The 23682-nt window shown below is 35.2% G+C and overlaps 1 protein-coding gene across 1 annotated transcript in view; it reads left to right on the forward strand.

The window, feature by feature from the left end:
• The first annotated feature begins 5118 nt into the window (after window positions 1-5118).
• Window positions 5119-23682, forward strand: part of LOC110445803 (gamma-aminobutyric acid type B receptor subunit 2-like) — a 60405-nt gene continuing 41841 nt past the window's right edge. The window contains exon 1 of the mRNA XM_021490597.1: window positions 5119-5304. Within this exon, the coding sequence (XP_021346272.1) occupies window positions 5119-5304 (186 nt within the window). The remainder of the gene's footprint in view (window positions 5305-23682) is intronic.

Below are 23682 nucleotides of genomic sequence, written 5' to 3' on the forward strand. Positions count from 1 at the left end.
CTGCTCGACGTTCCTATAATACACGTCATCAAGTCTACACACGCTAAAACTGGAATAAAGAACCGGTCCTTAGTGGTCCTTTTAAAGCGGAATGAGTACATGTATAACACTGTCGAGTTCCCGAGAACACCGACCACTAGGTACATTATCAATAGCCCAGAAATCGGCGTTAGACGAGTGGATATTTCATCATTCCAGTCATCGACACTCCTCTTTGTCGTTAGTGAGTTATTTTGTGTGGTATCCATATCTTAAATAAGGTGAGGTTGAATACTGTGTCACTTATGAATTAAATCCGTTTTACGATAGCATAGATACATTGTTCATACACCAGTAGGAAGGACCAAGGGTTTTGTGTAATGCGGTTCATCAACAGAATCCTTGTTACAGTCGAGCATGTCCGTACGGCATAATGATCAACTCGATTTAAGGAAGTTATTTTTAAAACTCAAAGTGTAAATACAGCTGTACCAGTTACGGTTTTCTCCGAACAACAGCGATGTATGCGGCGACTATAGTCGGCTAATATAAACGTATACCAGTTGATAGTTAAAATCCTCAAGACGGAAGTAACAAACGCTCTTTCTACGTATCCGGCAACTAAGCTTAATTTAGCACTGTTGTCCGTTTTTGCAGCCAAATACAGGTCATGCGGTCGTTTTAGTCACATCATAGTCGCAAATCTCACCATCGTATTCTGTCATCAACAAACAATTTATTCGAACTCAACTTATAGCGTAAAATAACGGAATATGAAGTAACCATCTAAGTAAGTGTGTAAGAATTGATTTTCATAAAGAAACAGCTACAAACAGTGTTCTGGTTGTCCGAACATGTTGTTTCTTGTCTTGATGAACAACCTGATTATATTCCTAATTTAGCAGACCAGCAGCGCGTGATCAATTAGGATTTATTTGCAGTCAAACCGTTATTAGTTATCCCTTGGTTTGGAGGGGTCTACGGGCTCATAGACCCCGTCTGGTCTTTATAGACCGAGCCAAAGGCGAGGGGTCTATTAATACCAAAGAGGTATATGAGCCAGTAGACCCCTCCTGACTCAGAGATAACGAATGTGTCACAATGACAATCTGTTATTACATTTTTTCCTGCACAATTATAAGGCACTTTGTGAGTTTCAGTTGTTATAATTAGGTGACAGTACCCAAATCGGATCACCAAACCATCATTTTATTCATTCATTGAAAAATCTGAGGAGGAATTATATTAATCTATGGTTGTATCAAAATAAGAATATCGATGGGTGTTCTTACACACTAAATTAACACCAGGGTTCACTTGAGATATTTCTAGAAAGCTCTGAAGTCACCGATCACCGTTTCCATTTCTTTGCGAATGTCCGGACCCAAATCGGATCAAGGCTTAAAATTGGCTGTATCTTACACTTCAAATGAATATTTTTTTGTCAGCATATATTAACATTTTATGATGACCTTTAGAATTTATATGACATTTTTTTTTCCGATAGTATGAATTTATTCCAATAGTCCACAGCAGAATGCAAAGTCGTCGCAAGCGCCATATTTAAAAAAAAACGTAATCAAAACACTGACATTTGAGTTTGAATTACATTTTAATTTTGGTGCAATTTGAACTTAAAATCTAACCATCTGCAGACAAAAAATGTTGCATGACTATCTATTATAAGGTAACATCATGATTATAACTGATTTGTTGACACATTTATTGATTTATTGTAAGTATTTTTGCAAAAAGTGATCCGATTTGGGTACTGATCCGATTCGGGTATTGCCACCTTACTTGACTGCTACCAAAGTAGCCCCTACCGGACATCTTTTCAGCAATATTTTGGACAAAACACAACCATCTTTGCAATAAGCACCCTAGAGGCCCCATCAGTGTCTGTTTAGTTGAATTTGCTGTCGTTTTAGATTGCCTGTAGGCTATTTCATCCTGTGAATGATTTGTAAACCTCGAACGCTTGTGTGTGTCGGACACTATCTTTGTTGCTATGAAGAGAGATTCTAGTTTGAGTTATTTCCCCTCGCACGTGCTTTTATAGACTCCGGCAGAGCGGGGTCTATAGAAATATAGACCCCGGCAAGATATCCAATCACAAAGAGTGTTACAAATTAGAAGGGTGACAAAGTTTAATATTCGTCACACACAGATTGGAAGCTGCATCAAACATTACAATATATATAAGGAACTTAAAAGGCCATAATGTTGTACATATGCTATGTCTTAGATATCTAGTTCGTCAAATGCCGTATCGGACACGGGGACATAACTTAACAAATGGCTTATATGATAACACATAGTATTGATTGAATCGGTTGCTTGCATACAATTAACAGTAAAGACAGGAGTTCATTGGGTTTTACTTAATACCGAAGTAGGCAATGGCCGACAAGAAACGATATGATACACGATCACAACTACATTACAATACATATATCTTGTCCCTTATTTAACACTGTGTACTTGTGTAATGATATTTCTCAATTGACTCCATGTCAATCCTATCTTTGTTCATACTTTATCCTATTTTTGTTTGCTCCAATAAGGTTTTGCTGACACCTCGTTTTTATCTTTTTTTTTTTAATTATATGAGTAAAACAGGATGAAACATTTCAGAAATACCGAAAGACTGGAACATTGCACATCAATCATCAAAATAAAGAAATGCCAAACTATATATAAACCATTTAATATAAGAGGAGCATTGATTGAAATGTATGGTTTAGTCTCGCAACATTCGATTGTAGCGTTAAAGCCGTCCCATGGTTTAGGATGAACGACGATTGGAGTATGACTAGAACGTATTAATAGGATGTAGACTATACCAAATGATGATTCAATCTGAAATAGGAGATAACTATAACCATAACTTTATCATTTTATTATATTTACATTCCTCCTTTCCTCAGCTTAGTAAACTCTGACTGCTTATAAATTAGCCTATGCTCAATGAAAAAAGGCTCGGCGGTTTTATACCGGTTTTTCAAATATGGCGCTGTTCTCGCTTCAGCGAGATAACCCCTTCAACATCTAGAAACATGAAGCAGATTCGGGATCTATTATGTTTGATTATACAACGAGGGATTCTTGCAAACTTTGTATTTCATGGATACACATTTACAATTCTTGGACGGTAAAGTAAAAAATGGCGACGTCCTTTTGCGACGTTCGACCACGTCACTAACAGAGAAGTGTGTCAATGCGTGTACATAACGTCCGTTATCAACGAATACAAATGTTCGAAGTGCTATTTATACCACTTAATCAAAAATGTAAAGCGATGAAGAGAAGAAAAATAGTGTTGTTTACTGCGTATGTTCTGAATTTACCCATACATAAATGTATATTCACTGGAACTATATTATTTTAGCAACCACGGGTACCGTAGCTACTATCGTAGCACCCCGCTTCGACTGTTTTTTTCTTTGTATAGCATTTAAAAATTATTTATGATGTAAATGTAAGAATTGACCTTCATTGTGACGGCGTATACGGTAGTATGAACTCAGTTGGCAACGAACATATTCTATGGAGCGCGTTCATGCTACCGTATACGCCGACAAAATGAAGGTTAATCCTTAAAGATCTTCTGAATGCTGGCTTATCAGTGTCAAATCTTCTTGTTACTCACGTTATTATATTGCTCCACAGATCTCATCTGTAAATTAAAAAGGTACATGGTTTTTTGAAATGAATATGTGAAAGTAAGTGATATGCATACATGTAAAACTATATATCCCTTCCAAATCATACCCCTACCAACTACTCCCTAACTCCTACCCCTACAAAACTACTACCCAACAATTGCATGCTCAAATAACTATTTGAAATAGCCCTTTATTGAAACATGCACACGCACACACACATTTCAACGTGTGTTTTAATTATCGTGTAAACAGTAGCTATACCAACGTTAGTGAAGTACCCATAATAAAGGTTGTTCAGTTGGAATGCAGTTTATTCGACAATTTCACGACCTATCCGGAAATAAGACGTAGAGTAGCCTGCAATATGGCTACACTCTACCTCAGATCGTTCCAATATAACGCCCCTGTACGTCTCCAGGAGTCTAATAACAAGACATTCGTTCTCTACTCATACGTCCTACAGGAGACGAGGAAATGGAGTTATCGTGTATATGACTGGCATTAGATTTCCTCTCTGTAAAAGATACCGGTTACGAAAATTACAATCAATCTCCAATTTTTTCCTGGTTTTATCACGTTTCGATGTGTCATGGCTACTAGCCAGAGGTTTTGATATAAACCATATCCCAGTCAATCCGTTTCCCAATTATAGTCTTAATAGTTTAGGCCTAACTCATGGGATAAATGAAGATTACAACGTCAGCATTGCACAGGCGATCGTTTCAGTTATAGTCCCCAATAATCAGTGACCGTCGGGGTTACGAACGATATGTTTTGCCTAGAGCTGTTTAAAGTCAGTAGAGACATTTAGCCTATAGTATGCGTTGTCTTCAATTCCCGCCAGTAATAACATCGAGTGTTGTCGTCTGCTAGATGACACGTGCTACACGATCCTCACGAGCGCCCAATGAATGTCATAATTCCGAGTAGTTCGATCTTGTATCAGCCCAGTGTATGCTTGGAACTTTTGAGGTGCAATGGCCATACGTTCACAATGGATTTATGTGGTAAAATATCAAAATATAAAGTGGATTATTGTTGGAATGTGAAAACAAATGTTATCATGGCTTGACTTTTTTGGGGAATTGTGAAGCGATGATAACTTTGAAAGGAGTATTAGTATTTATGGACCTTTGTATTCGGTTTTGGAATTTTAGTACAAAGTATGGTCGTTGCGCCAACACAATTGGTTGTAATTGGCGTTTTGTTGTCAATGAAAGTGAGTTTTTCCCATGCTTATAATATGACTGGTGAATCGTTAAAGAATTCTTCGGATGTGTATACTTACTTGAACGATTCATTCACTACTGATTATACAACAACTTCTATAAATAAAAGTGACCAATCTATGACAAATATCACAGAAATGTATACGCGCTTACCTACAAATGAGAAAATCACAGAGTTAACACTACGCCCGGAGCCTTGCATCCCTGCACAACTTACCAGTGAACATATGTTGGAACACAATATGCACCTGACAAGGAACGTCAAGGACAAGGTGTTATACATTGGTGGACTTTTCGACATCTGGGGGTCTAGAGCCGCCTGGCTAGGGAAGAGTGAACTTACGGCAGCCGAAGCAGCAATACGAAACATAAACGAATTAAAATTCCTGGATGGATTTAGTTTGCAACTTCTGGAGAATGACACACAGGTAGGTTGGAGTATGAAAGTCCCCTGTACGTACAGAAGTGATAGTTTAACCCTCACAAATGATCAGAACCAGATAAAGTATTTGTCTAAACCAGTGGTTCCAAATGCCATTTAAGATTTTGTACCTGTAGGGTCAAGTTATAACGTGTGTATTGAGTCATCGAAACAACCGTGTAAAAATAATATGTGGACACGTAATTGGTTCCTTTATAACTAGTTACGTTATAGTACTGATACCAATTGGGTCAGGTAATCATTATATGCTAACTTGTTAATGTTTATCTAAAAGCCAAAACGATTTTCATTTTACTAAAGGATATTGTGTATTCACTCTAAGTAGTATTTCGTAATTAGAACAGCTTATATATAAACAAAATAATAGAAACACTGAGCTCTTTGTATAGTTGTATACTAATAATTTGATTGTCAGTACATAATGCATGTAACTCAATATCAAGCTTTGGAAATTTGAGTTTGTTAAAAAGAGATGAATAATAAAATAACTAAATTAGTTAATCAATGAAAGTTACAACATGTGAACAGATAAATAAAGAGACCCCCCACGAAGGATCACGAACCATCAATATTGGACCTTCTGTTTGCTTACAAAGGTATTTCATAAGCTTACTGTTGTTGTTAGTGATATCGGTTATTCATCAGACATCATGAACAAAATCTAACTTTTACTATTTGCATACAACTAAGTCATGTCAGCTTGTAAATATTTGGATCAGACATGTACTTTCCATCGCAAAGTTTCCGGAGTGCAGTCAGTTGGCGTCATCGTTATATGACATTGTTTCTGACATTAACTTATGTAGCGGTGGTACATAAGAATGTTGTCCTAACTTCAAACCATCAAGGTAACAAGTTTGTCTGTACATAAATGATCCACGTTTGTTTAAATATGTTTTGCCTTTGAAGTAACAACACGTATTATGTGAAAATGTACGGAACATTGACAGCCCACTTGATGTCCAAGTGTATTCATAAATTGGAGGTAAAAAAGCTGATTGAAATTGTTGGGTATTACCTTTCTTATGATTAAACAGTCCTTGCCTAAAAATACTATGGGAATGCAATATCGAGTCGTGACTAAGAGGTGTGATACAAAAACATGCCATGCATATCAAACATCTAGTCACCACACTTTTTTTTCATCGGTTCAGTCGATTAATTGTCAGGGAACACACTCATCATTGTAATATTGTAATGCTTACTGTCATTAATTCCTGTCTATTTTGATCCAATATGAATTTATTTGGACATATGATGAGGCATTGTGGGTTATAATTAATTACCACCAATGCCAAGATCACAGGCTACGGCAGCATGGGTTTCTGATAGAATGATAAGAGCGTGATGTCTGTATAGGATCGCCCCAAATGGATGAATAAAACACGTATTTCGGAAAACGATCCCTACGGCTCAGTGTGATAACGATGCATTGTTATCCACAATGGTGTGATATAAAGCAATAAAGCTAATTCCGGATTCGCTATGGTTTTTCTGAGATCCGACATGAAAGGTTATTGCATGACTTTTATAGCCACGAAAGCGTCATCTCTTATACAATTAGTACATGTATAATAGGGTTCATCTCACACTTAAATCAAGACACCAATACAAACGTTTAAGTGGCAAAAGTAACATCGACTGAAGTAACTTAGTGAGTTAAACAAAGTAAAGGCTGAAGACGTAATCTATGATAGAATACTTATTGGTCCATAGGATTTCACTTTACCTGGATTTCAGAAACGATCGTTTTAATATATTAGTGAAGTTCCGTTTTGCTTCAAGAAAATTTTGGGCGAATTTTCAAAGTTCATATGAAATGGAAACGAAGTTCCATTTAATCGCTCCAGAATGGATGCGATATAGACAATTGTTGAACTGACAATCGACACAAATCTTAAATGTCGCTTTATCTTTACGTTAATGTCCTTAATGTGACGTCACTATTTCATGAAAACATATTTTTCTCATTTGTAACGTCTATATGGGTAATTGTTGTGATTTGCTCACATTTAAATATTTCGGAAACTTTATTTGAATTCCATAGGAAATCACACGAGTGACAAGGTTATGTTATTAGGTGATACTGTTTCATCATTTTATCGCAGTTGACACACTCTTTAAATATGTATTTTTGAATTATTTCTGTACTATCTTTTTAATGCTCTTAATATACCAAATGTACATCAATATGAGAATCATTCACCTCATTGCTTGCAATACACATTTCTAATGTACATGTAGCTTATGTCATTACATATCCATTGCCCTATTGACAATTATGTTGACTGCAAATAGCAAATATGACAAATATTAAATCAATAATACATTGAGCGCTTATTAAAACTTATACTGCGACTTACAATGAATGGATGACTACATTAGTTGCATTATGTAATCTTAGGGCACAGATATACAGTAAAGCAAGATGTATGAAGCATGGATACTTGATTTCAGTTTTGCAGCCATTGGTTTTGTTAGTTTTACATGATTATTGGTGTAACTATTTGAATAATGGGTATCAAACGTTAAAGTCGTATGATTCAGTAAAACAACAGTCCAATATCTCTGTAGGAGATACAAATCAAAAAAATATAATATAAACAAAGTGTTATTGTTGATCATTATAAAATAACACGGTATACAGAATGCGATAAGTTTAGATTTCCGGTCTATGACACCGTAAACTGAAAAAAGGAGCTACTGACCTTTGACAACTAGTGAGGAAGCATATTAAACAGAATGAAGGTTTATAAAGTTTAAACAAGCGCAATAAAAAAGATAATTATATATTTAAAATAATATTTGACACTATCTACAAAGCATTCTAAAAGAATCTTCAAAATGACCCATAGGAACTGTACAGTACATAAATAGCGATCATCTTATTTCAATAGACGGTATACAACTATTATACAAGTCGTTTATCTTCAAGTCTATATAAGAGGTTGTGTATTTAAAGGACATCTGCAAATAAAAGGTAAAATGCATATAGTTGTTTGTAATGAAGAAGTATAACATGTGTTTTTATAACATGTTCTTTGTATTGAAGAAATTATAAAATGATATGTTTCAATTTGGCTTGCCGTTATAAAGATTAAATTCTTCAAATAAAGGGAGCAAACTGTTGATGAACAATATACATAAATCCAATTATGTAGATGTAACATTTAACAGACGGGTACTTACCAAGGGTTGCTAAAAATGCGCAGTTTTCATTTCCGTAAAATGAGAAAAGATAATGTTAGGACATTGAAAGTTCCACATGCGAAAGTGACTGTATTTACGTAATGAAGGACTTATCTGTACTAACAAAGTGACTGTATTTACGTAATGTAGGACTTATCTGTGCCAACAAAGTGACTGTATTTACGTATTGTAGGACTTATCTGTACCAACAAAGTGACTGTATTTCCGTAATGTAGGACTTATCTGTACCAATAAAGTGACTGTATTTACGTTTTGTAGGACTTATCTGTACCAACAAAGTGACTGTATTTACGTAATGTAGGACTTATCTGTACCAACAAAGTAATCAATAGCAATACGAAGTGAATTTAGTAAGTCGATTCAGAAAGATAAACGAAGTCATTGAAGAAATAAATACAAAGCTTATCGCGTTAAATAATTTTGAGAATAACATAGATATCTAGTTTTGTCCTTAAAATTTCCTGAATAAGAGCCTAGATATGTGATTTATTGACAACCCATCAATCATAATTGCTGCATGATCCGTTGCTGTGATATTTTATACAAGTTTTTACACCTATTTATTTTTCTGTACAATGTTGTGTTTACCTGACAAGATTTTCCTACTATAATCAAATCAGTGCCGAGCACTGTGCAAAAACTTTAAAATCAAACTTCGCTTGAAAAACATCAGAGCATCTGTTTTTTCTCCAGTTAATGTGAATACAGTATATTTATGTTGTCTCTGTTTGGTTTTTTGTCTACCTTGTTTCTTTTGTTGTCTCTACGTAACAACGTATATGGAAGTTTAAATGTTGTTCTTGAGAAGCTGCTGAACTAACCCTCAATATATCATACCCAGTTTTATTTTAAAATTCGTTCATTGTCCCAGCTAATTTATCATTACTAAGTTTGACTGGTTTTGCTTTTAGCAAAGTTCATCTCTTTTACATTTTCTGGAGAACTGCGACGCCATCTGTTCCATAAAACACTTAAAAACGTGAGAGATTATGTATTAAATTTAACTTGAGATTTTCTATCGTGTAGCAGACATATGGAAAACTGGAGACATGTCTCTAGCAAATGGGCTTAGAAGGTGTTTGCCAACGAGTCGGATACGGCCGCCCAAAGGTCCATGCAAATCATGCACGCCAGACCACTGTTTTCAATTGGCATAACAAATGTACGACTGTGTATAATGATACACCATGGACACAAAACACTTAGTAATAGCCCATCGTTTGCACCTACCCAATGCATGTTATATATGGTAGTCACGTAACGTTTGTATGTAACTATATGTGAAAAAGATTGTGTTTCAGCCGAGTTTGTACAGCATCGCACTGCGGCGGTCATGTGGCTTTTTCTATCAATCAACAATTACGGATGGTGTCACATGGACGAATCCTAAACTTGAATGATTTGTTTGAACGCTCTATTTTTTTTAAGTATATATTGCCAAAAGTTTATGACATAAACATATTCATATATATATATGCACACACAATGTACATGGGCGTCTATAATCGCCTTTAAATAATGTACATACTGCTCAAAATATACAAGTATCAAGTATCAGTATTCGTCATACATATATATTAACAAATAAGTATGCATTCACATTTTTGATATAAAAAATAATAATATTCCGGATGTTTGAACGCTCTATTGTCTACCGATAAAAACTTGATTTTGTAGCCAAACAAAGCATATAATAGGATATGAGATGTCGGCAGTACAACCATAGCTATTCACAGAATTCGTGACTGACATGCTTTAGTAGTTCTTAAGTACACGGTGTGTCTGGAAGTGGTAGCTTATCATATTTCTGGCGGATATGCAAAGTCTGAGTGTTTTTCTATGAATATAACAAATACAGAATGTATCATATGTTTTTATTCAGCACGGCTGCTCTTGAAAGTATAACAAAATGGCAATTGATTGTTCGTTAGAAATGTTATATTTATTTCGAACATGTTTGTAATGAGATACTGAGACATTTTGTTGTTTAACTACATTTAAGAGATATGGAAAATATGTTATGATTTCAAAGACCTCAAATGGAATGGTTTATTTTATAACTGATAGTCATGTCAAAGCCCAGGAGTAATTTGTCAAAATATTTCTATAGCAAACAAATACCAAAACACAAAACACACAATGAATACTTGGATAGAAAAACACCAGAAGAGAAAACTTTTCTGGAATTCTATATTAAGATTAAAACTTAAATCTTCTAGTTGTTAATCAGGTCAGGATGACAAACATAAGATTTCCTTCAGAACAATTTGGAGCTTTTTGAGATTAACTCCAGTTTCATCTTCTACCGGGAGCGGTTATTCATATAGTTGTGATACCTTTAACAGCATATGAATTAGCTAATCAACTGTGACACTCAAAATGCTATATGAAGGAAGATTAACGAATGGTGTTTATATAATATAAATTGTACTTTCAAAAAAGCACTTACGTATATGAGTTGACAGTATTTCGCTACTTTTAAAAAATATGTTCTGTCTATTGTTGAAATTTCTGTGTCATTTCAAAATGCTGATGTGTTTCTTTATTTTCGAATAAACGACTAACAAAACAGGGTAAGCCCGTGATGTTAATAGCTTCAATGGCATAAAAATGTATGTGTTATACCAATCGACAGTTTGCTGTCTGAAAACGTGCTTACAATGAAACATGTTAGAAAGTTTTGCTGTTAATATACATGTAGCAATCAGTGAGGAACAGACCCCGTACTTTGACATTAAGGCTATATAGCTATACACGTAACAATTGTTTTTCGATATCGTCATTTGTTATTCTTAAGAATGTAAAATAGATAATTTTGGTTTACTTTGTGTACGACCTTTTCGAGAGCATCTGGGCCAGTTTTCATGAAACCATACTCATGTTCAAGCATAAATCCTATGCTCGAACACAATTTCTTGCAAATCGCTTAAATCATTTAACAATGTCAAAAAAGTTAAGAGCAAACATTGAAAACTGCATTTGGAGGTAAGTCTCTTCAAAAATCATTGACAAAATGTGATTTTTTAATCAATTCATCACGGAAACAAGATATTTGCCTTTAGCACGGAATCTGGGTTTCATGAATACGGGTCCAGTTCATTGGGTTCTTCAATAAATGTCTCAAGTTGTAGACACATACTTTGTTATTTATACAATGTTTGTATATCAGGTGGAAAACGATGCATTGTGTGTGCATTGCTATTTTCTGAACCGATTTGTTACCACGTTTGTTGGTACTGACGTCTGAGTTGGTTGTATGACAGGCAATTGTTGCAAAATATACTATGTTTTTGGTGGTAAGTCAGTAAGTTGGCGAATGCAGCATACGCACATGGTTCCATTTTAAATTCAACAATTGTAGATTGGTTCCATACGATCTTTCTGTATCAATATCATAGTGAATATCTGGCAAATCTTCTTTTGTCCTATAAGAAGAATTCTACCTTATATTAATATTTTTCGCAAACGCGATGAGTCAACATAGGTTGGATATGTACACACTACGGGTGGTCGGTTGGCACGTTGGCTAGCGCACCCCCTTCCCACCAAGGCAACTATAATTCGATACCCTGATCGGACCTGAAAAGGTATGGGGGACATCTGCATGACCACGGGTTTTCTCCGGGTACTCCAGTTTCCTCCCACAATAAGACCATATGCGCTTTAACAACCGGGGCAACGAGATTGATAATTAAAGGTTGAAATAATTTGTTCAATAATTGCAAAATATGTAATTTTGTTGTATTAAATATGTAAGTTTCATATGTTTGTTTTACTCATTTAGCCTTTGTGTATAGTGTCAAACGACATGCATAACGAGCGTATTGACCAGGTTTAGCGAGCGTATTGACCAGGTTTAGCGAGCGTATTGACCAGGTTTAGCGAGCGTATTGACCAGGTTTAGCGAGTGTATTGGGTATGTTTAGCGAGTGTATTGGGTATGTTTCGAATTCGATATTAACGTTTTTGCGGTGTTAACCATCTACCATAAACAACTGATAGAGATATAGAATCTACTACAAGTAACAACACCAAAGCGCACGGGTTTCTGTCGTAAATCATAAACTGGTTACAGACATTTCTTTACAGCTGAGCGTTTTATATCCAAATCGATAAGGCGATAACAGCAAATTAATAGAAAATGTCTTATAAAACCGTCATTGAATGCATTTAGTCAGAAAGCATTACACTTCAACTTAAACTAATATACTGGTTACACGAATGTCTGTATCTCATCAGGTCTCTGTCGGGGCTAATTACTAACAAACAGCCAAAGTGAATTGGATTGATTACGCGGGTGGAATTAGTGATTGAGACTTCCATTTCGACGGAGTGGTCTGTTAAAATACGAGTGTAAGCTAGTGCCACAGCAAATAACACCTTATTATAACTTTATATTACCCTGATAAGGTTCTCTTTGAGATTTCTTGAAAATAACATCAACAATATTTAACAGATAAAATGGCATGTTCACCACCTATTTCATATATGTCATATGCATATTTACACGGCGAAAAACAATTAACTGCACTTAGTTGTTTTTTCAATCTAACCATACTTTGGCAATATATCTTTCGTCACCACCAATGCTGAGTGATGCGCATGCCTATCGCGATAGGACATTTACATCACTGTATTTATGAAATGGCAGTATAACATGATTATAGAGGGGTTTGATGGCGGTCGTACGGAATTTTAGTGTTTACTTTGATTCTCTCTGACACGTGCAAAAACAGGAATAAGTTGGTGTCTAGACTGCTATATAAAATATCACGTTCCCGAACAATGAAAGGCTTCTGATCTCTCATAGGGAGCAAGGCTCTATAGAATTATAAGGCTACTGATAAAGTTTGATAGGCAAAGTGCAGCTACAGCAGCAGACAGTGTGAAAAGTCCACAGCAGCTAACATGTCAATTACAACCTGTTGTCACTCTGTCGATTAAAGTTTAACAACATGAGGATTTTATAATATGGCACGTTTACCCTATAATTACACTGATAGGACCATTAAGGACCAAATTGGCATATGGTATAGTAAGTATAGTAAAAATGTTTACTTTGTTTGGCTCTATTAATCGACATAACTTATTTGGTAATACTCACTAGGTATTTGTGGTGATTTTTTTAGATTAGTTAACACTATACCTGTCTGTAAAAATAACTAAATGATAATATTTGACATTCCAAAATCATTTACTTATTAAATTTTAAATAATTACCAGTTGAATAACAGTACAAACTGAATGTAGCATAAACATAATATTATCATAAGTGTTCAGCACATTGAATTAGTCTGCTAAATGTACAAACTTACGCGAAAGCATAATGATAGCACTAGATATATTTCATTGCTGAACACTCAACACATGTTTGTTGAAATAAGGTCATTATCATACTGTAATGATCTTTTGTGAGCTCAGTGTTGTTGGAGGTACAGTAATTAGCGTTAATTTTTGCTCTTTGTTACAATTATTTGATATAATAAATGACATGAAAGTGGTGTTCGAATTAGAGAGCAATCGTGAAGGTATACCAGCGGTTATTTAAACACATCCAATACTACCACTTTTTTGTTTACACATATGTCTAGATAATATTTTAGCCTATCACACACCAGTGGTATAAAGTGTAAACATTGTAACAATTTCAGTAGTATAAAGTGTAAACATTGTAACAATTTCAGCGATATAAACTGTAAACATTGTTACCATTTCAGTGGTATAAAGTATATGTAACCATTGCAGTGGTATAAACTGTAAACATTGTAACCATTTCAGTGGTATAAAGTGTAAACATTGTTACCATTGCAGTGGTATAAAGTATACACATTGTTGCCATTGCAGTGGTATAAACTGTAAACATTGTTACCATTTCAGTGGTATAAAGTGTAAACATTGTAACCATTGCAGTGGTATAAAGTGTACACATTGTTACCATTTCAGTGGTATAAAGTGTAAACATTGTAACAATTTGAGAGGTATAAACTGTAAACATTGTAACCATTTCAGTGGTATAAAGTGTAAACATTGTAACCATTTCAGTGGTATAAAGTGTAAACATTGTAACCATTTCAGTGGTATAAAGTGTAAACATTGTAACCATTTCAGTGGTATAAAGTGTAAACATTGTAACCATTTCAGTGGTATAAAGTGTAAACATTGTAACCATTTCAGTGGTATAAAGTGTAAACATTGTAACCATTTCAGTGGTATAAAGTGTAAACATTGTAACCATTTCAGTGGTATAAAGTGTAAACATTGTAACCATTTCAGTGGTATAAAGTGTAAACATTGTAACCATTTCAGTGGTATAAAGTGTAAACATTGTAACCATTTCAGTGGTATAAAGTGTAAACATTGTAACCATTTCAGTGGTATAAAGTGTAAACATTGTAACCATTTCAGTGGTATAAAGTGTAAACATTGTAACCATTTCAGTGGTATAAACTGTAAACATTGTAACCATTTCAGTGGTATAAACTGTAAACATTGTAACCATTTCAGTGGTATAAACTGTAAACATTGTAACCATTTCAGTGGTATAAACTGTAAACATTGTAACCATTTCAGTGGTATAAACTGTAAACATTGTAACCATTTCAGTGGTATAAACTGTAAACATTGTAACCATTTCAGTGGTATAAACTGTAAACATTGTAACCATTTCAGTGGTATAAACTGTAAACATTGTAACCATTTCAGTGGTATAAACTGTAAACATTGTAACCATTTCAGTGGTATAAACTGTAAACATTGTAACCATTTCAGTGGTATAAACTGTAAACATTGTAACCATTTCAGTGGTATAAACTGTAAACATTGTAACCATTTCAGTGGTATAAACTGTAAACATTGTAACCATTTCAGTGGTATAAACTGTAAACATTGTAACCATTTCAGTGGTATAAACTGTAAACATTGTTACCATTTCAGTGGTATAAACTGTAAACATTGTAACCATTTCAGTGGTATAAAGTGTAAACATTGTAACCATTTCAGTGGTATAAAGTGTAAACATTGTAACCATTTCAGTGGTATAAAGTGTAAACATTGTAACCATTTCAGTGGTATAAACTGTAAACATTGTAACCATTTCAGTGGTATAAACTGTAAACATTGTAACCATTTGAGTGGTATAAACTGTAAACATTGTTACCATTGGAGTGGTATAAACTGTAAACATTGTTACCATTGCAGTGGTATAAACTGTAAACATTGTTACCATTTCAGTGGTATAAACTGTAAACATTGTAACCATTTCAGTGGTATAAACTGTAAACATTGTAACCATTTCAGTGGTATAAACTGTAAACATTGTAACCATTTCAGTGGTATAAACTGTAAACATTGTAACCATTTCAGTGGTATAAACTGTAAACATTGTAACCATTTCAGTGGTATAAACTGTAAACATTGTAACCATTTCAGTGGTATAAACTGTAAACATTGTAACCATTTCAGTGGTATAAACTGTAAACATTGTAACCATTTCAGTGGTATAAACTGTAAACATTGTAACCATTTCAGTGGTATAAACTGTAAACATTGTAACCATTTCAGTGGTATAAACTGTAAACATTGTAACCATTTCAGTGGTATAAACTGTAAACATTGTAACCATTTCAGTGGTATAAACTGTAAACATTGTAACCATTTCAGTGGTATAAACTGTAAACATTGTAACCATTTCAGTGGTATAAACTGTAAACATTGTAACCATTTCAGTGGTATAAACTGTAAACATTGTTACCATTTCAGTGGTATAAACTGTAAACATTGTAACCATTTCAGTGGTATAAAGTGTAAACATTGTAACCATTTCAGTGGTATAAAGTGTAAACATTGTAACCATTTCAGTGGTATAAAGTGTAAACATTGTAACCATTTCAGTGGTATAAAGTGTAAACATTGTAACCATTTCAGTGGTATAAACTGTAAACATTGTAACCATTTCAGTGGTATAAACTGTAAACATTGTAACCATTTCAGTGGTATAAACTGTAAACATTGTAACCATTTCAGTGGTATAAACTGTAAACATTGTAACCATTTCAGTGGTATAAACTGTAAACATTGTAACCATTTCAGTGGTATAAACTGTAAACATTGTAACCATTTCAGTGGTATAAACTGTAAACATTGTAACCATTTCAGTGGTATAAACTGTAAACATTGTAACCATTTCAGTGGTATAAACTGTAAACATTGTAACCATTTCAGTGGTATAAACTGTAAACATTGTAACCATTTCAGTGGTATAAACTGTAAACATTGTAACCATTTCAGTGGTATAAACTGTAAACATTGTAACCATTTCAGTGGTATAAACTGTAAACATTGTAACCATTTCAGTGGTATAAACTGTAAACATTGTAACCATTTCAGTGGTATAAACTGTAAACATTGTAACCATTTCAGTGGTATAAACTGTAAACATTGTAACCATTTCAGTGGTATAAACTGTAAACATTGTAACCATTTCAGTGGTATAAACTGTAAACATTGTAACCATTTCAGTGGTATAAACTGTAAACATTGTAACCATTTCAGTGGTATAAAGTGTAAACATTGTAACCATTTCAGTGGTATAAAGTGTAAACATTGTAACCATTTCAGTGGTATAAAGTGTAAACATTGTAACCATTTCAGTGGTATAAAGTGTAAACATTGTAACCATTTCAGTGGTATAAAGTGTAAACATTGTAACCATTTCAGTGGTATAAAGTGTAAACATTGTAACCATTTCAGTGGTATAAAGTGTAAACATTGTAACCATTTCAGTGGTATAAAGTGTAAACATTGTAACCATTTCAGTGGTATAAAGTGTAAACATTGTAACCATTTCAGTGGTATAAAGTGTAAACATTGTAACCATTTCAGTGGTATAAAGTGTACACATTGTAACCATTTCAGTGGTATAAAGTGTAAACATTGTAACCATTTCAGTGGTATAAAGTGTAAACATTGTAACCATTGGAGTGGTATAAACTGTAAACATTGTTACCATTGGAGTGGTATAAACTGTAAACATTGTTACCATTGCAGTGGTATAAACTGTAAACATTGTAACCATTTCAGTGGTATAAACTGTAAACATTGTAACCATTGCAGTGGTATCAAGTGTAAACATTGTTATCATTTCAGTGGTATAAAGTGTATACATTGTAACCATTTCAGTGGTATAAAGTGTAAACATTGTAACCATTTCAGTGGTATAAAGTGTAAACATTGTAACCATTGGAGTGGTATAAACTGTAAACATTGTTACCATTGGAGTGGTATAAACTGTAAACATTGTTACCATTGCAGTGGTATAAACTGTAAACATTGTAACCATTTCAGTGGTATAAACTGTAAACATTGTAACCATTGCAGTGGTATCAAGTGTAAACATTGTTATCATTTCAGTGGTATAAAGTGTATACATTGTAACCATTTCAGTGGTATAAAGTGTAAACATTGTAACCATTTCAGTGGTATAAAGTGTAAACATTGTAACCATTGGAGTGGTATAAACTGTAAACATTGTTACCATTGGAGTGGTATAAACTGTAAACATTGTAACCATTGCAGTGGTATCAAGTGTAAACATTGTTACCATTTCAGTGGTATAAACTGTAAAAATTGTAACCATTTCAGTGGTATAAAGTGTAAACATTGTTACCATTTCAGTGGTTTATTATCTAGACATATGTGTACTAGATTTCGGGGTTCCTCAAGGGTCAGTGTTAGAACCACGAAAATATTGCCTGTACACCAAACCGATTGGAGAGATTTGTCGTCGCCATCACGACACAACAATTTACATGGTCATCAAATCATAGAACAGTTGGTATGCAATTTCAGAAAAATAGGAAGCTTGTCTGACAGATATCAGTACCTGGATAAACGCCACATGCTAAAGATTAATCAGGAAAAGACGGAACTATTCGTCTTTTCCCCAAAGTGTCAGCAAACAATGGCTCTCCAGCTTTGATAGTCCCCTGAACATGGAGAAACCAGTGAACGCAATTGCTAAATCCTGTTACTACCAGATCAGGAACATCGGTTGTATTCGTCAGTTTATAACTGCAGATCTAGATGCATGGAAGATTTTGGTGCATTCACTTGTTACCTCTCGGATGGATTATGGTAACGCCCTGATCTGTGGTATGTCTGACAAACTAACTAGTCGACTGCAGAGGGTCCAGAACACTGCAGCACGGCTGGTTACTCGTAATTGAAAGAGAGAGCACATCACACCTGTATTATATTCATTGCACTGGTTACCTGTACGATAAAGGTCGCAGTACAAAAGTTTGGTGTACACATACAAGGCACTGAATGGAACAGCACCCCTGTACCTACCGGAGCTTGTTACCCTGTATCAGCCGTGACGATCACTGAGGTCGGAGTCAGAATCATTGTTGTGTGTCACAAAATCTCGTACTGTGACCTATGGAAACCGGTGCTTTGGGAAGGTGTCGGCCACGTTGTGGAATAGCTTACTATCTGCTATAAGAAAGTCAAATATCCTGGCCAAATTCAACAGGGACATCAAAACTCACCTCTTCACGTCTGCATTTTTGGTTTTATGCAAAGACGTCATGTAAATAACAACCTTCATTTGTTCATTTATGTGCACATTGCGATGATTATCTGCTGGCTTAAATGTATAAAAGGGATTGTAAACCTATGTTTTTATTTCACAATTATAACTAAAACTGTTATCCATATGTTGTAAAGCGCTTTAGAGTAATTTTACAAATTATATAGGGCGCTATATAAATGTTGTATATTATTATTATTGTATAAAGTGTATACATGGTAACTATTACAGTGATATAAAGTGTATACATTGCAACCATTTCAGTGGTACAGTGTGTATACATTGTAACCATTTCATTAATAGTAAGTGTACACATTGTTACCATTTCAGTGGTATAAAGTGTATACAATGAAAGCCGTTTTAATATCAATGTTAACGATAGTTTATTTGTGATGTGACCTGTATTGCTATGTTAAACGGAATGAAGGCAAAAAATGATATACGGAGCCTTTAGTTAAACGTTCTGCTGTAAGTAAGATGCAGATGAATATTAAAATGATGTTAAAAAAAACCATATCTATATATTTAACATTACTTGTACCATACCAGGTACCGTGTACAAATATACGAAAATGTAATGATAATAACCAATGTCAATAAAATCAATGTAAAATAATTTTGTTATTTGAAATATAAATACATATATTATTCGATGATGACACCTTTCCAAATCACCTTTGAAAGGTTCGTTTGAATATCAAACTAAAATGCGACATGTTGCCTACCCAGTAAATATAACCTTGAGTGCTTCGTTTCTAACAGAGCCTACACAGTAAATATAACCTTGAGTGCTTGGTTTCTAACAGAGTCTACACAGTAAATATAACCTTGAGTGCTTCGTTTCTAATAGAGCCTACACAGTAAATATAACCTGGAGTGCTTCGTTTCTAACAGAGCCTACACAGTAAATATACCCCTGAGTGCTTCGTTTCTACCAGAGCATACACAGTAAATATAACCTTGAGTGCCTCGTTTCTAACAGAGCCTACACAGTAAATATAACCCTGAGTGCTTCGTTCCTAACAGAGCCTACACAGTAAATATACCCCTGAGTGCTTCGTTTCTAACAGAGCCTACACAGTAAATATAACCTTGAGTGCTTCGTTTCTAACAGAGTCTACACAGTAAATATATATGCGGTCGAGCATTGTCTTGCTGGAAAATTAGGTTATGACGTCTGGAAAGTGAAAGGGCATGTGGTTGGAGGATCTGGTCTCTGTATCGAACGGCATTGAGGTTTTGATCCAGGACCACTAAGGGGGATTTTATTCCATGGGAGATGCCTCCCCAAACCTTTACAGAAGCCCCACCGAATCTATCGCGTTCGACCACGCATGCGTCGGCAAACGCTCACCGCGTCTGCGATATACCATTTTTCTTCCGTCTGAGCGATACAGACATAATCTAGACTCGTCGGTGAACATCACACGCCTCCATCGACGCATCCCAAACCTATTCGGGCCATGTCTGCGCATCCAGTCAAGACGCACCTGCCGCCTCCACGGTGTCAGAGGTGGCCCGACATAAGGTCGGCGCGCAATGATTCTATNTATAAAACTTATAACCACCACAACGACTAGTACACTGTAGAAACAGATATTGTCACNAAGCGGTTCCTGGCAGTTTGAGAACTAATGGGTCTGCCATGAGTACCTAAGGTATGCGACGCAGTCTCTACAGCAGTCTTGAATCTGTTGCGCAAGTGCGACAATCGAATCGCCCTGTCTTGTCGTGTGGTCGTTACACGCGGACGACCGCTCCTGGGACGATCGGAAACTAACCCAGTAGCACGGAAACGTGTACAGAGACGGTTAATTGTACACGGGCCAACACCAAACTGCCGTGCGACAGCAGTTTGGCAATGACCTTCCATCAACATCGCAATTGCTCTACCCCTCTGAATTTGCGTCAAGCGTGGCATCTCAGTCAATGGCGAAATAAAAATGGTAACGTGGAAAATTAATGTGACTGAACTTAGAGTATCCGTTGAGATTATTTGTTTGAAAAACTCCGGCTTGGCTTGATCACGCCGCGTGATTTGAACTAAAGAAGTTCACAAAGTCACACAATGACATCGTCACGCTTGACTGATTTTAGGATAGATTGTTGAGAAGAGAGATCGTTCTTGATGTAATACCTGACCAANTATAAAACAAATGACCACAACGTTTTGTACACTGCACATAACGCATTTTTAAAAGCACAATATAGACATATTATTCAAATACTAAAGTATTCTTAGATTGTAGGTCGTCTTCAAGGTCCATCAAGCATCAATATTTCACATCACTATGGTGCTGTAACGTTTTCCTTTGCTTTACACATACGTTTTTGTGCATCGATGTAATTAACGGTTGATGATGAGATCAACACTACATTCCTGTATGATCGTACGAAAGTTTTAAGAACACAATTCTTTATATGTGTTTGGCTATAGTAGTGAACAACTGTATATTAACANTTTGTTTTGTTCAGTATACATAGTAGAAACAATGTCGTCTAATGAACTGAAATAAAAAGACTGATGATGTCGACTTAAACAGATTTCAAATAAAATTAATAGAAGTGATGCCACCTTAAAAACGATGTAAATTAAATTCGATGCATCGTTTAATATTTCAATCAGGTCGATATAATGCCGATCAATGGATACTGTAAATGAGAGAGTATGGCGATAGAATTGTAGTAAGGGAGAGATGAATGGCCTGTTGAACACTGATGATGCATATATGATGACGAAAAATGCACAAACAGAAAGTGAAAGACGATTGTGCAATTTAAGCTACAGTTGATGTCCGCTACTACACGGAAACAAAGATATACAAAAGAGATGATTGCCGACCAAAGTACAATGTAGCTTACAGTTGACGCCCTCTAATGTACTAAAATAAAGGAGACATGATAAGTGGGTGATGATTGTTGACTAATGTACACAGAGAGTAGATAATCACTTTCCTGTAAGGAGCATTCAAGACTGACCAACCACTACCTCATTATCAAACCGATACTCTAGCTCGGCTAAGAACCGGAAATGACCAAGGACATCAGTAAATCAATATATCGGATTAATATTCGATGGATATAGAACCAAAATTGATTAAAAGGTGGAAAGAAACGTGGCCTGGCTACGGGTAACATTTTGCCTAATCCTATTTCCTAGTGGATTGTTTGTGGATTGTGACAATGAGATATTCATTAAGAGAATTGTACGGTTATCGCGTTAGTAAATGGAATTGGGAGATTTCGGGAATGAGGTTTTCTCATCCGTCACTTTGATATTGACCGCCAGCTGGAGATCATTGTTCGGACGTTGTACTTTATTAGACGATGTTTTCTCGACCATTTGGACATTATTACTCAGGTATAATACATTTCTATTTCTTATAGCAATATCGCGATTGAAATTACAAGCGTCTGTGTACTACCACATCCTTATATAGAACAGGATACCGTAGAGGAAACAAGTTTATATACACTGACATAAAATAAATTCACATTTCCAATTAGCACATGTTTTAACGGAACGACAACTTAAGACCCTGACAGGAATACCACCAGGCACTGCTGTCGAACTGAAACGTAAGCGTCATAGAAACAGAAATTTCATTCCAAAATTATATCGAAGAACTGCTTAGAGCGGAACCGAATTTCTTTGTTTATAGATTACCGAATTGTATCTATGACGTTAGGAATTTATTTTAATACTTTGTTTATAGGTATACAGTGTCAGTTGCACATTACCAATAAAGTTAGAAGAATTAAAGAAATAAAAATAAAACATGGAGACCGCTGTCTGTAGAAAATAGTGTCATTCTTAGAACTTAGATTTCCTTTGTCCTATCAAAATCGCAAAGAATTACACACATAGAACAGAACATTTAACTCTCTGTTACATTTTCTAATAAATAAACTAAACTGGAATGAATTATGACAATTCAGAGCGCTGCCCTATCAACAAAAACTTGGTTTGCGCCAAAAAATATACAGAATGACCTGCCAGATCTACAGATGACATTTGCCAAATTTTCTTTATGATATTAATATAAAACACGATCCACAATTCCAACAGCATTCTGACGCCATCTATAGTGCACGGACATAGCCAGCCAACGAATGCATACACAAAAACGTCCAACATGTTGTACAAATAGACAATATTGTACAAATATGATCATATATAAGCTCGATGATATAAGATGCTTCGCTGTTTTTACGGCCATTTGGCTAGATTCTGTGATTTATTGGTTGGATTTCCTAAGTTGAGGTTTGCCGTGTTCATTATTCAACAAGTAGATACTAAAGCAATAGAAACAAGACAGACAGATCTTGTTGTCAGCCATGATGGATGGGACGGGAAGCCAGTCCGTGTCACATAACCACCAGGGGACGCGCAAGGCAAATTAGTTCAAGTAAACCATGGACACCATTCGTACCTTTTATATAAACAGCTGTAAGAAATTAGGCGAACTATTGGATACATTTCCGACTTTGGAAAGGTGGGCAAAATGTCTTCATGTATCACACAGAACAAGGACGTCATACAAACAAAATGTTTTGAAACGAATT

Source organism: Mizuhopecten yessoensis, unplaced genomic scaffold, assembly GCF_002113885.1.
Source record: "Mizuhopecten yessoensis strain PY_sf001 unplaced genomic scaffold, ASM211388v2 scaffold2369, whole genome shotgun sequence".
In the NCBI taxonomy this organism is placed as follows: Eukaryota; Metazoa; Mollusca; class Bivalvia; order Pectinida; family Pectinidae; genus Mizuhopecten; species Mizuhopecten yessoensis.